General features: G+C 45.6%; 3 protein-coding genes across 3 annotated transcripts; 2 read left to right on the plus strand and 1 right to left on the minus strand.

Annotated features, from left to right (window-relative positions):
* Positions 1-88: 88 nt before the first annotated feature.
* Positions 89-6573, plus strand: Bfra_003407 (putative polyamine transport protein; the record flags this gene model as incomplete). The annotated part of the gene is made up of 4 exons (XM_037333813.1): positions 89-3513; positions 3594-5078; positions 5132-5336; positions 5375-6573. Exons 1-4 carry the CDS (start codon positions 136-138, stop codon positions 6571-6573), a joined length of 6267 nt encoding a protein of 2088 aa, XP_037193900.1. The 5' UTR covers positions 89-135.
* A 953-nt stretch (positions 6574-7526) lies between these two features.
* On the minus strand, positions 7527-9339 carry Bfra_003408 (putative mfs multidrug protein; the record flags this gene model as incomplete). The annotated part of the gene is made up of 3 exons (XM_037333814.1): positions 7527-8228; positions 8337-8798; positions 8878-9339. The coding sequence occupies 3 exons, from the start codon at positions 9337-9339 to the stop codon at positions 7527-7529; spliced, it is 1626 nt and encodes a 541-aa protein (XP_037193901.1).
* A 2553-nt stretch (positions 9340-11892) lies between these two features.
* On the plus strand, positions 11893-12775 carry Bfra_003409 (uncharacterized protein; the record flags this gene model as incomplete). Its single annotated transcript, XM_037333815.1, has 5 exons — positions 11893-11959; positions 12004-12173; positions 12303-12500; positions 12541-12585; positions 12617-12775. 5 exons carry the CDS (start codon positions 11893-11895, stop codon positions 12773-12775), a joined length of 639 nt encoding a protein of 212 aa, XP_037193902.1.
* Positions 12776-13088: the final 313 nt, after the last annotated feature.

The following is a 13088-nucleotide window of genomic DNA, read 5'->3' on the forward strand; positions in this document are numbered from 1 at the left end:
TCATACAGCTTCACACTCATTAATTTACAACAGAATTAAGTCAGTACACTCATTTGATTACATTCATTTTATCACAAACATCCTATAGTATTCATTACCTCATGTACCTTTAAAATATCACATTTTCGACGACCGATGGACTCCCCGTCCGTTGGGCCGGCTGAAGTGTCTGTCATTGGCCGCAGAAGAACATCTTCTGCACAGAGTACTAGTTTTGAGTACCCTACTAATTGTCGTGTTGAGGAAGATATCCTCTCTCGCATTCGTGCACTCGTTTTATCTCGTAACACAAGTCGTCCCCCTCGAACCCCCCATCCATCTGATGAGCGCAACCCCCCGCGCCACGAAAACAGAGCTTTCGGAAGCCTCGACGACTATATCAGTCCCCAAAAGCCTACAAGAGGTGCACACTCTGATTCTGGATACTTGGGCGTAGAGCCACATGCCTGTAACTTTCGGGGCTCAGACGGTAGCATGGATATCGACGTCCCACCTCTTCAAAGATCTCGACAAAATTCCAACCCTAGTGTGTCTCCGAAACGCACAGCTAGATTAAGAGGCTCGAGCTCTGCAAACGATCTTCGAATCGACGGTGGTGTTACTGATATTGATCCTTCCACTGACTCAAAGCTGCTCAAGTCAACATCTACGCCCAAGAAGAAATATTTCACGCTTCCTAGATTGGTAGTACGAGATATCAAAGAGCCTGATTACCCCAGCGGTACCAAAATCGCAGTTGGATCCTGCATGCCACCGTTAAAGAATATATACCAAAAGGTTCCTTCCGAGGATACATCTGATCAGGATGCCAATTCGACTTGTCCTCATTGTGAGCAGCCAACCGACGCGGATTGTCCGGAACTTGCAGTAGTCGATGCAAAGTTATCGAGATTCTCCACGCTTCCCCAGTCTCCTCCAGAAGAAGTGAAGGGTCAACCAGAAATCGTCTGTTCCCCAACATGTCCTCCAAATTGCCAAGAACACTACATCTATCACCCGCTACCCAATATTATGCCCCCGGCAGATCAGCTCAAGATTGACATAAGGTTGGCTGGAGATGAAACAACTAACCTTGACTTTGCACTCAATGATATCAAAGCTCATGAGGCTTTAGGAGAATCCTTGGGCTACAAACCCAAATCACGCGAATCTCGTGTCCAGGATAATATGAAATCAGAGTCATCCTTCAGAACAGCAACCATAACGAATCCAAGAGATACTGAAGGATCTCCACCTCCAACCCGAGGGAGCAGTGTTAGCTCGGTTGATACATTTCCCCATGTTTTGACCAGTGAGATGGCTGTTGATGAACTAGTTTCCCGACCACTTTCTTCAGCGGTCGTCACCAATTTCAGCTTACCAGGGCCTAAAGCCAAAGCTACTATTTCTGTATCTAAGGATGAGACGCGACAAGCTGTGCCTCCCAAACTAGGTCGATCTCCCTCTGTTGGATCTATTCGTGCTATACCAAAAACACCTTCATTACTTTCTGGAGCATCCAGAACCTCTGTCCGCCACTCCTTGCTCAAAACATCTCTAGCCACAGGCACGCCAGTAGATACTGGGCTACCAGTCTCACCAGTCTTAACGCCTGTGACATTAGCATCCAATAGCGCAACAGAAAAGGTTACTTCGCCACAGCAGATCGCCACGCCGAGCTTGGGCACAAAAATACCGCTAGAGCCTATACTGGCAGATCTTGCTGCGGCAGCTAGTCTCTCTTCAATAAACCGGACAAATGAGAAAGACGGCTTGGAAAACCCCTCTGAGATGTCATCACATGACAAATTTGTTATAGAAGAGATGTCGCCTTCATGTATCAAGCTAGGCTATATTGACAAGTCAAGCCCATCAGTCCCTTTATTGACTGCTGTTGTAACCGTTCCCAAGAAACCAGAGTCAACGGAGATCCTCAGAGATACTTCTAGTAACAAACCCAGTATTCCTGAACGCAATGAAGCTCGTAAGAAGGTCCTTACAGATCAGAAGTCCGTCGAAGAAATACAACGAAGAGATGCCTCTGAAGCCTTTCCATCTATCGATCCTCTAAATGCATCCTACTGGGGCTTTGTCCCTGCAGTCAGAGACGCTGTTCAAAATGCAGTCAAGGTAGCTGTTCGTAATGCTATACAAGACATTGTCGTACCACCTGGGATTGAAAAGGCCGAGGCATCTGATGCCTACAGAATGCTTGTTGCTGATTCCCTAGCTGCAGCAGCTAAAACTGCCGATGAATATCTTCGACGGGATTCTTTATGGACCCAGGCACCGGAATCGGCTCTTGATTCAGCCCCCGAATCCTACTTTGATGACAAGTCGGCTCAGATATCAAGAATCGATTTCTCTCCAACCAAGGAAGACGTGCCTAAATCTCAAGGCCTGACAGCAAATGCGGGCGAAATGGAAGAAATACCTCTTGGCTCGACTAGTGGAAACAGGAGGCATGAATCTTCAAAAGCCACCACCACTATCTATAATGCTATCCCTCCACGGGACTCTTCAAAAAATCGTGCTCAGGCATCCAAGAATGGGACCGCAAATGTATCCCCCACATCTTCGCAAAAGGATGCTTCAAGGCGACGTGAGTCAAAGGGAGCCTTGATGTCAGTTGCAGATTCTACCAACACTACTTCGGATGACAGGACAATGAATAGCAAAAATACCGTTCATTGGCTCAAAGAGCTACTGAGCAGTAATGATGCATATGCACCTAGACTGACCGCCTTACCACCCCGGTCTCGACGAGCCGAAGCTCTAAGCGGGTCTAGTGGTCGCCAAAGGTCATTCACAGCACCAACAGAGCCTGTAGAGGAACTATTTCTTGGCGCTACAGCAAGCCCCCTTGAGACGAAGCCGAAAATTACTTTTGCCGATCCGAAAGACAAGGGGGCAGCTGTTGCAGCGACTTTTACAAGGACTATCAACGATCTTGAAAAACTTCTCAACGAAGCACTATCGATTGCGAAACAAGCTGCAGAGAGGAATGACGACAACAGTGTCCCAAATATTCTCAATAATGCAGCGGCGATCTTGAAAGGTGGTCGCCAATTCATGGATAGTGGAAAAACTTCTGTCCCCCAGAAAGTTCGTAGAAAACCTAGAGCAGAAGTAATGTCAAGCGTTGAAAGTTTGCCAAGTGCTCACGAAAGTGCTCGCAGTTATTCTGGAACAAGCACCGAAGGCAATACCGACGATGATGAGTTTACCGATGATGAAATCATAGATCAGGCACCTACCACGGATACTATTATCGAGGCGCCTGCGGAAAGGCAAGAATACCTGAAGATAATCGATCCTAGCCTTGATACACCAGAACAAGATTTTAGAAGACGCGAGCGAAGTGCAACTTGGGATAGTTCTAGAGCTTTACAGGCTTTAGATATCCCGGTGGATGCAAAGAAACAGAGAATACTGACACAGCGCCACAGTATACCAAGACAAAGCACTGCGGGAGTTTCGCCATCATCTGAGTCCAATAGGGTCAATTCCAATCCAGTTAATGGCAATCTTGAGGTATGTCAATGGCATAAATCGCTCTATACTACAGAATGCGTTATATAAGATGTCCAGTCAAAGTATACTGATAAAAGTAGAAACCATCAAGAACAACCACATCGGGCGGCTTTGGCTGGCAAGACATATCTGAGCGTCCTACAATCTACCAATCTCCTAGTATTTTGCGTTCCCAGAGTGGCGAAGAGGTGCGTCCTGGAAAGCAGCTCTATGAAGAGGACACAACGACACTCGCAAAACTGCCAGTCACTACACTGCGTGGTAAATCTTCGGTCTCGAATAGTCTTGATGGCTCACACCCCTCTGAGACGGTTGATTTTCAGACCGGATTCCATCATGAATACATTATGCAGCATGTCGAAGGACGAGGTGGGTTAGCTCGAAGTCAACCACGGAGTCGACTGAGAAGTCGAGCTCAGACACAATACCGGCAGGTTGCACAAGGTGGCGAGGGTGGAGACGCGGGAGCAGGTGCTGGTGGTGAAGAAGATAGAGATAAAGTAGTGGAACTACGAGACCAGCGCCCGGCCATGAACCGAGATGGCTCAAACCGGTCAGCAAACATAAACATGAATATGAGCCATCATTTTTTTAATCTCCAAGGTAAAAGGCATGTCAGTCTAAAAGAGCATAAAGGATTCAGTCTAGCAAGAACCCATAAGCGCAGACCTATTGCCAGAGATTGGTCTCCTTCTCGCAAGAGATTCACGGCTGTTATAACGTGTCTCAGTACGTTCCTCATCGGTCTTGTAATCGGGATTTATGCTGGTGAGGTCCCTTCGATTCAATATTCGATTGTGGACCTGCACCATTTCACGGTTCTTGGAAACGTTTTCTTTTTCATAGGTCTTGCTATTCCGACAACTTTCTTTTGGCCGCTTCCACTCTTGCACGGTCGAAAGCCATATATTCTTGGTTCAATGTCACTTGCTATGCCGTTGCTTTTCCCTCAAGCTCTGGCTGTTGGTGCAACTCGAAATCCAAAACTGGCCGGTTGGAGAATTGGCTTGCTTCTGTCTCGATCATTTATGGGATTTGCACTTGGGTTTGCTAACATGAACTTTCTGTCCACTTTGATGGATCTCTTTGGCGCGTCACTTCAAAGTGCTAATCCTCATCAAGAATACGTTGATGAAGGTGATGTCAGACGTCATGGCGGAGGCATGGGTCTGTGGTTGGGAATATGGACCTGGTGTTATGTTGGGTCTATTGGAGTTGGATTCTTGCTCGGTGCAGTCATTATCAACTTCCTGACGCCTGCTTGGGGCTTTTACATCAGTATTGCCATTCTTGCTCTAGTCTTGGTCTTGAATGTTGTTGCTCCTGAAGTTCGACGTTCTGCTTTTAGACGATCTGTTGCCGAAGTAAGGAAAGACGATCAGGTTTCTAGAAGACTAGCAAAGGGCGAGGTCAAAATGCATAGAGTTCATACTGGACCCAAGTGGTGGGGCGAGGAATTTCATCATGGTGTGTTGTTGACGAAGAGTATGATGCGTCAGCCGGGATTTCTGGTCCTAGCATTCTATCAAGCGTGGATTTATGGTCAGATTATTTTGATCATGATTGTAAGACACGGTAGAAATCTTCGAATTAAGATATATTTGCTAACAAGGGCTAGCTTCTCGGTTCACTGACTTCGAAATACTACAAATTCAAATCTCCATATGTTGGGGCAAGCGTGGCATCAATTCCGCTCGGTGCACTCCTCTCTGTTCCATTCCAAAAAGCGGGAGTCTTCAGTCGAGAACGTAAAGAGGGGATGGAAAGTGACGATGATACCTTGAAGAAAAAGAAAATCTCACTATCATCTCATTTCGTTCGACGTACAATTTTTGTTATACTTCTTCCATTCATGGCCTAGCTTACACACTTTCATCCACTGGACCACCTGTTCCATTTATTTTGCCTATAATATGGGCTGCTGCAATTGGTTTCCTCTCGAACCTCGCAGTCGCTGAATGCAATGGTATCATTATGGAAACTTTCGATACTTCTGATCTTCAGCCTGGTATGACGGGACGCCCAAGAAGCGGGAGTAAATCCGGAAAAGTGACCAATTACTCTTGTTTCCCACGCGTGTGTGCTGCCTTTGGAATTACGCAAGGAATGGGGTTTTGCATCGCAGCGATGGCAAGTGGTATTGGAGGAGTAGCACAAAGACATCTGGGCCAACAGGCCGCTACGGGCGTTATGTGTGGTGTATTACTGATTCTTTCCATCCTTCTCATTTGCGTTCTCGCACGGTTTCAAGATGTACAAATTATCCCAGAATCGAAGACTGGCGAGATGGAACGCTATCAGGCAATGAAGAGGGAACAATATATTCAAGGGAACACAGGAAATGGTGCGGATGAAGAATGGAGACCCATTATTATTGGGAACCCAACACATATCATGCGCAGAATGAGCGTGTTGGAAATGGGGAGTATGACGAGGTGGACCGAGATTCGAAATAAAAATCGATTGGTGGATGAAAAGAGTTTGGAGGCCAGACATGCAAATTTGAATACGTTAGTTCAGGTAGAGAAGAAGTTGAAGGAGAAGAGAAAACATGTCGTTGAGACAGTGAGGAGGAGCCTGAGTGGGAGCAGAGATGGTGGGGATGATGTTAGAGAGTATAGTTATGAGGAGAAGGTTACGACTCGTAATTTGGTGCCCGTTGGTGGGGCTGGGGGGTATGGTGATGAGAGGATGGATTTTAGAGATGATAGAATGGGAAAGGTTATGGGGAATAGTGGGAGAGAGAGTCGAGGTGGGGATGTGAGAGAGAGGGTGGTGCAGGAGAAGGAGGTTACGACAAAGCAGAGGAGTAAACTGATCCCACAGGGTGAATTGAGCGGGTTGACAGAAATTGATTTGGGGGTACCGGAAGCAGGAAATGCTGAAGTGGAGGAACAAGGTGAGAGAAATGGGGGTGCTAGGAGTAGAGGGCGGAGAAGTAGAGGAGAGACAAGAGATAGTGCGAGGGATGGAGATATAGATAGGGACAGAGAGGGTTACGATCCAAGATTGAGGAGAGGTACGGTGGTCGGTAGTAGGGGGATATCATTGGGGAGTTGATGAAGTGAGGATGGCGGTTGAGATAGAATTAAGATCGGAGCTGGTAAGATTGCAAGGTTAGAATACAGAGTGAGGAGTAATAAGGGGGGAAGTTGGGAGTAGTTAGATTGATTAGACGAATTGAAATTGAATATTCCTAGGGAGCTGAGATTGGATAAAGTGGATTGTGTGAATGACAGAAGTGGAAATTGAGATGAAGTAATGAAGTAATGTTGTGGTTCAGCGAGATAATGTGAGCATAGTGGAGTAGAGGGCGTCGGAAACTAATGAGCTGAGTAGATTGGAATGGGATGAAAAGGAAGTGGAGTGCATTGGTATGATGTAAAATCGCGTATGGGTATCCTTCCAAGTGGTAACTGACACGATACCTGGTAAACCGTTGCGAGTCGTAGAGGAAACTTTTATATGCATTCCAGAGGAAAAGCTGCGCAGGAAATAAGTAACTGACGTGTTAGGATTAGAAGGGTAATTTCTTGGATTATTGGGGTGTATTCACATCAAACGAGCAGGAGGGAACCTGAAGTGCTTTTTGTATCTATCAAGTAAATTCTTACTTTTCTTAAGTTAATTATCTCTATCTATTTATCTATCTATCTATAGTAGTTATCTATCTATCTATCCATGTGGAAATATACAGTATTATGTATGTGTATATACCTCCAATACCGTCAATAACTCCTCGCTATGCAAATGCTTCAAAAATATCATACTGGTATCATCCATACTCATACGTAGTGCATCGTGTCAATGCAAAAACATAATCTCATCTCAAGACCTTGAATACATACATATATGTATGTATGATCATGGTGAATAAATCACGTCGTTTCCTCCTTTTATATCCTATCAAGCAATCGTCCATGCAAGTCATTCCCAGCTTACATTTTCGTAAGTGTGCGCAAAGACATAGTTTCAACTTTCTTTCTCTCTCCACACACTCGTCTCAAAGCCCCTCAAGCACTCGGACTAAATTTACTCATCTTCCTCACTCTCGCCCCGTAGATAAAAAATAGCACAGGTGCAGGCATCATAACCACGCATGCAAAACCCAATACGCTCGTTGCCCACGCGACTCCCAATCCATTAAACATATACTGCGCGAAGAGGGGGAACCCACCTCCTGCAAAACTCCGCAGGAAAGTATTCGCGGCAATCGCCGAATTGGCATGCCACATGTAGACATCGATGATGTAGTTTAAGCCCTGCAAGAAAATCATCAGGATACCCCATCCGATGAAGATACCCGAGATGACTTGGGGGACCCAGGTGATGTTGGGGTTGGAGGTCCAGGCAAACCAGAAGAGTCCGATGGGGAGGATGAAGGAACCGAGGATCATGGGGGGGAGACGTTCTTCGGGGATCACTTTGCCGTGTTTTTCGAGCTTGCGCGCGAAGCGGGTCTTGGTGACCCAGGAAATGGTACCGGCGCCGAGGAGGACCCCGATGAGGATGCCGATGAAGGGGAGGGCGCTGAGGCCTGGGGCCCAGCCGCGCGATTGTTGGAAGGAGATGGGGTAGGCTTCGAAGAAGAGGTAGAGGATACCGTAGATGAGGGCCATGTAGAGGGTGATGAGGAGGAGGATCGGTTCTTGGAAGAGCATGATAAAGGGGCGGAGGAGATAGGTTTGTAAGATTGTGTGGGGGGTGAGTTTGAGCTGGAGTTGAGATTAGTAATTTGCTTGGTTTAAGGGTGTAGTGGTATTTTGGAAAAAAGAAGGGAGAAGTTAAGTGAAAAGGGTGGGGAAAGAGGGAAGGTTACTCACTTCGTCAGCTTTGCTATGAATCGCCCAGTTCTTTGTTTCAAATCTCAGTCTTGCAGCCCGCTGTTGAAGAATCTTTGGGTGCGAAGACTCAGGCACAAAAATTAGGCCCAGCGTTCCGAAACCCGCAGCAAGAATCATCGTGATCCAAGCTGTCCATCTCCAGCCCAAATACGACTGTGTGATAAAGTTACCCCCAATTGGTCCTGCAATTGGACCGATAAAAGTTGCCGCTGCGAAAACGCAAACTGCTACACCTCGATCGACCGGGCCGAAGAAGTCCGCCAACGCTCCCCCGATAATCGCTAATGGGGCGGAAGCAAAAACTCCGCCGAAGAATCGACAAACCATGATAGTTTGAAGGTTTTGAGCTACAGCGACGGGGATTTGGAAAATGGCGAAGCAGGCATAGCCGAAGAAGAGAGGAACTTTTCTGCCAAAGAGTTCGGATCCCGGTCCCCATACCTGAGTTGTGTTAGTTCTATCACTTCAAACCAGCGGTGTATATTCATGATGGAGAAGTCAAAGAAGGTAAGGAACATACCAAAGGACCAACACCAAAACCCAACACGAACAATGACGTCCCTAAAACAGCAACTTCTTCCGATACTCCATATAACTCCGCGACTACAATCGTAGCCGTACTAAAAACACTCGACGCGAACGTGACGACAAAAGTCATCAAGCCCAAGATGACAGTTACGAACCATTTCTTTTTCGTACCCCAATTCATCGGGTTCTCAGGGTCATCCGGTCCATCCCAAGTTATCAGATTCGGATCATGTTCTTCCTTCTCCCTTTCCAATCTCAACATTTCTTCCTTTTCTTTCTCGCCTTGTGCTTCCACATCGACATCCTCCTTTGCCAACGTTGTCGTTTGACTGCTTCCTAGCACTTCTCCATCGATGCCCTGTCCCGGAAAGGGCTCGGTATCAATACTATCGCTATCGTTCCACTTCCCCTCGTTCGTATTCCCATGCTCCTTCGACGCTCTACCGGTATCCATTCTTGAATTCGGAATAAATATCTCCCCCTCGGTGTCCAGATTCGTGCCGACAGTCTTATTCAAATGATCCCGATCAATATCCGTTCCTAAATTTGATCTAGATATATCTTCAAACCCTGTACTAGACTCAATCCTCGTGCTGCGATGCTCCTCCATTTCAAAAAGGGGATCTCTCACGCCCGGGGGCAAGCAGATCTATTTATTATTTATAGGAGTCTTGAAGGAAGCGGGTGTGCGGGTCTTGGATGAGGTCTACAAGGGATGTGCATAGAAATATGGATTACTCGTATGTCCTGCAACTTCTGAGATTCTTATCACAGAAGATCGGAATGTGGATACAATGTGAAGAAGCCCTGTAAACTTTAGTTCTCGAAGGATGTTAAGGGTCGTTTGGTATTATGTTTGAGCAACTGTGTGAATGGAAGTTATATGTAGAGAACTGTAAGAAATCAAACCTGGGGGATATGTAGGATGAAATTATAAGATTATATATACAATGCTTAAAAGTCTTTAGAGCACTACGCAAATTTTAACCATAGATTGCTTGTTCTATCCCCACAGTGATGATGAAAAAGTTCTCGAAAAGTAATCATATATTAGTAAACACGGAAATAAAAGGATAATTCGCGGGCCCGAATTTGCTTATTTGCTTGGAAATCGTTGCTTGAAGGGCGCGTCCATGGAGATATCGCACATATCACCCGCCGAGATATGAAGTAGACATAATATAAGAGCCGATTGATGGACGGAATTTGCAGACCCAGTATTCCTGACAGCGGGTATGCAAGGCGGTAAGGAAGCCCGGCTTGCGAATCAACAACGGAAGGTTCGAAGCCACGAATGTTGTGGGAGCCGCAAATTTTGAGTATCCATCAGGATGATATTTTGAGGATTGCCATGGCTATGCCCTGTCAAGGGTGGGGAGGTGGAGCTCTTTCACTAGGGATCTCTTCATCGTTGAGATGCCGTTACCCGTGCACGCCTTTAACAAAACAGACACTAGACAGGCAGCGGAACGATCGGCTGATGGGATAACGGTTGAAGACTTGAGATGAACGCACAAGTCTGGTGCAGATTTTATGGGACCTGAGTACTATCAACACTTGTTGGGCACACTATAACGCCATGTTCTTATCAACTACAGTAATTCATAATCATTCGCGTAGTGACTTCAGAAATTCTTGAATGTTCATAACAATTTCCGGTACCATTGTTGTCAATATCAACTTGTAGCATGGCATGAGAGAATAGTTATATTTGGGGAATAACCCCTTTGTACCCTGCCATGCAAGTCGGGGACTTAAGCGCAGCTCTAGCGCCCCATGTACAAAGGAAACGATTTTAGAAATAAAGCAAGCATTTCTTCCCAACCGATGTGTATGGTTGGTATCCCTAGGAATCACGGTGTGAAATCGAAAGATTTTTTCTTCTTCTCAATTGTTGCAAATTGTTGCGAGTTGATCGCGGAAAGGTCAGGCTTGCTTCGCTTTGTCTCGGATGAAGAATGAGGGATGCGTGCGAGCCTACCTAGCTAATAGGTATTCGGCACTTTTTTCGGGAGATGGGCGGATCTCAAGTCAATGGATTTCAGTACTTTGTGCCATGCAGTAAGATTGAGAATTGCTCAATTATCGATGTTGGAACAGAAATGCGAATACAAGGATGGTTTGACCCATAAATCAATATAGCAATTGAAGCTGGCGAGGCAGGTTCCACCGTTCGAGTAGCAAAAGTCTGTTCTCATTAAATGTAGTCATATTGAAATGGCAAAGAGAAGGGAATCGACCAATGTGGAAAGCAGAAAATTAACTCCCGTAAGGGCTATGCGCATCGCAGCACGGTTTTTATCGTGCGTGCACATAAAATCAACGATCAAGGATATGCAATTCTTGAGTGGATTTTCCTAAGTGGACGTCAGTGAACCTAATCGATTGTTTAAAAGTAGACCCGCGTTTTCAATTCCATCAAAGTGACGAGACCTCATTTAGACAATCTCAGAAACGAATCTGAAAAAAGTCTGTATTAGAAAATTGGTGCCACCGCCACTTTTATGATATTGAAGCTATGAATCTTGATAATGATCGAGTCTGATTTCCCTTTTGTTCTATATGCCTTTTTCCTGTGTTGGAGAAGCCTGTTCAGCTGAAACGATTTCCTCAGTGAACTTGTTCTGTCTTTGTATTTGCAATGGTTAGTTTGGAAGAAGAAGTGTCTGCTTTCGCGGTTGCAAGTATTTATCCGTTACGACTCCTTGGAAAAGCTTCACCTGTCAATATAAGTCGCATAAGTATGCCATTTTGGGGGATTGGGAGGGTTGTGTCATGGTTTAGGGACATTGAGCTTTGGGATCGAGGTACTTGACTTGAATGGGTGCAACAAAAGGATATTTCACATGCGACTGGAATTTTGCAAACTTGGGCATCTTTGTGATGTTAGAATTAACCTTTGCAGGTAAGTCATTGCACCGTTCTGGGTAGAAAGAATACCGAGTAGTGCATGATGATATTGGCACGTTACTATCTTGGTATTTAAATGGGAGATGGAATCGTGGAGATGATTGACATGCTCTCTGTGAAGGAAGTTGGCGTAATTCGAACGAGACCGAGAGATACGATTCTGGGTATGCTCTAATCAAGTTCCAGCCCCGCTTTCTTGTTAATATAGAGCGCGACCAAGATGTTTGGGTATCAAAGACCAATATACGGTCATCCGAGAGTGAGTACTCTAGAGACGAATATACGAAGAGATGTGTGGTTTGTGGCCGGGCTCCAGGAGGTATGCATAACACGCAAAACGTCCCATCCTGCCGCGTCACTACCTGGGATCACGCCCTGGTGTGTTGCGGCGAAGATATATGGCAGTTTGAGGCTGTCAATCGCGCACGGCTCATGCTATTGGTGAGAGCGCATGTGTCTTCCATTTTCGCATCGTTACGACGCTTTCTCGGCATTTCGGGATAGAAGATATTGATGACCGAGTGGCCCATTCGACAAAAGAAAAGCAACGGACCGATTGAAGCTGAAATGCACTTGCTGACAAAAGACCTTACAAAGAATATATATCATCCTGCAGGTGAACCAACGCTATGCAGCAGGAATTGTATTTATGTCATTGGCGACGAAGATGAAGATATCTACCAAGGATATATCTATGCGGAGAAGGTGTGAGATCAAGCCTGGCAATTGACGAATTAAATAACAGGCAGCATCTGATACTTCGGATGACTATAATGAAGGATGGGGAGGTGTATCTGTGCCATAGTCTAATGAGAAATCAGCTGGAGTCCCATCCGCAGCATGGTAGTTATTGCTCTGGGCCCAAGAATCCGATAGACCGATTAGAAATCTCCCAATCCGGGAAAGGAGAGATTCCATCTCGTGTCTTGACCTCTTCGGTACCATTTACGACGCATAGCAACCTTGGAAAAATAATTTGAATTGATCGGTATAGGTGGGTGCCACGAGGAAGATTGTGGGGAGATATTGTGGTACACGAAAAGATGATGAGAGCAAATAGATGAGATAGATATCTAACCTTTATAGCAATCCGATCCTGTACTTGGAGAGAATCCAGATTTCCAAATAGAATCTTCTTTCCGCCTCAGGTGTGAATAACGTGAGCCTGGCGCGAACAAATGCCTGAGTGATGGATAATAAATAATGAATGATAAGTAAAGAGTAAAAAGTAAAAAGTAAAAAGAACCTTCACAAAACAATCAATGAGCAAACAAATTCTGCCTCTCAATTTCT

Source organism: Botrytis fragariae, assembly GCF_013461495.1.
Source record: "Botrytis fragariae strain BVB16 chromosome Unknown tig00000045, whole genome shotgun sequence".
NCBI lineage: Eukaryota > Fungi > Ascomycota > Leotiomycetes > Helotiales > Sclerotiniaceae > Botrytis > Botrytis fragariae.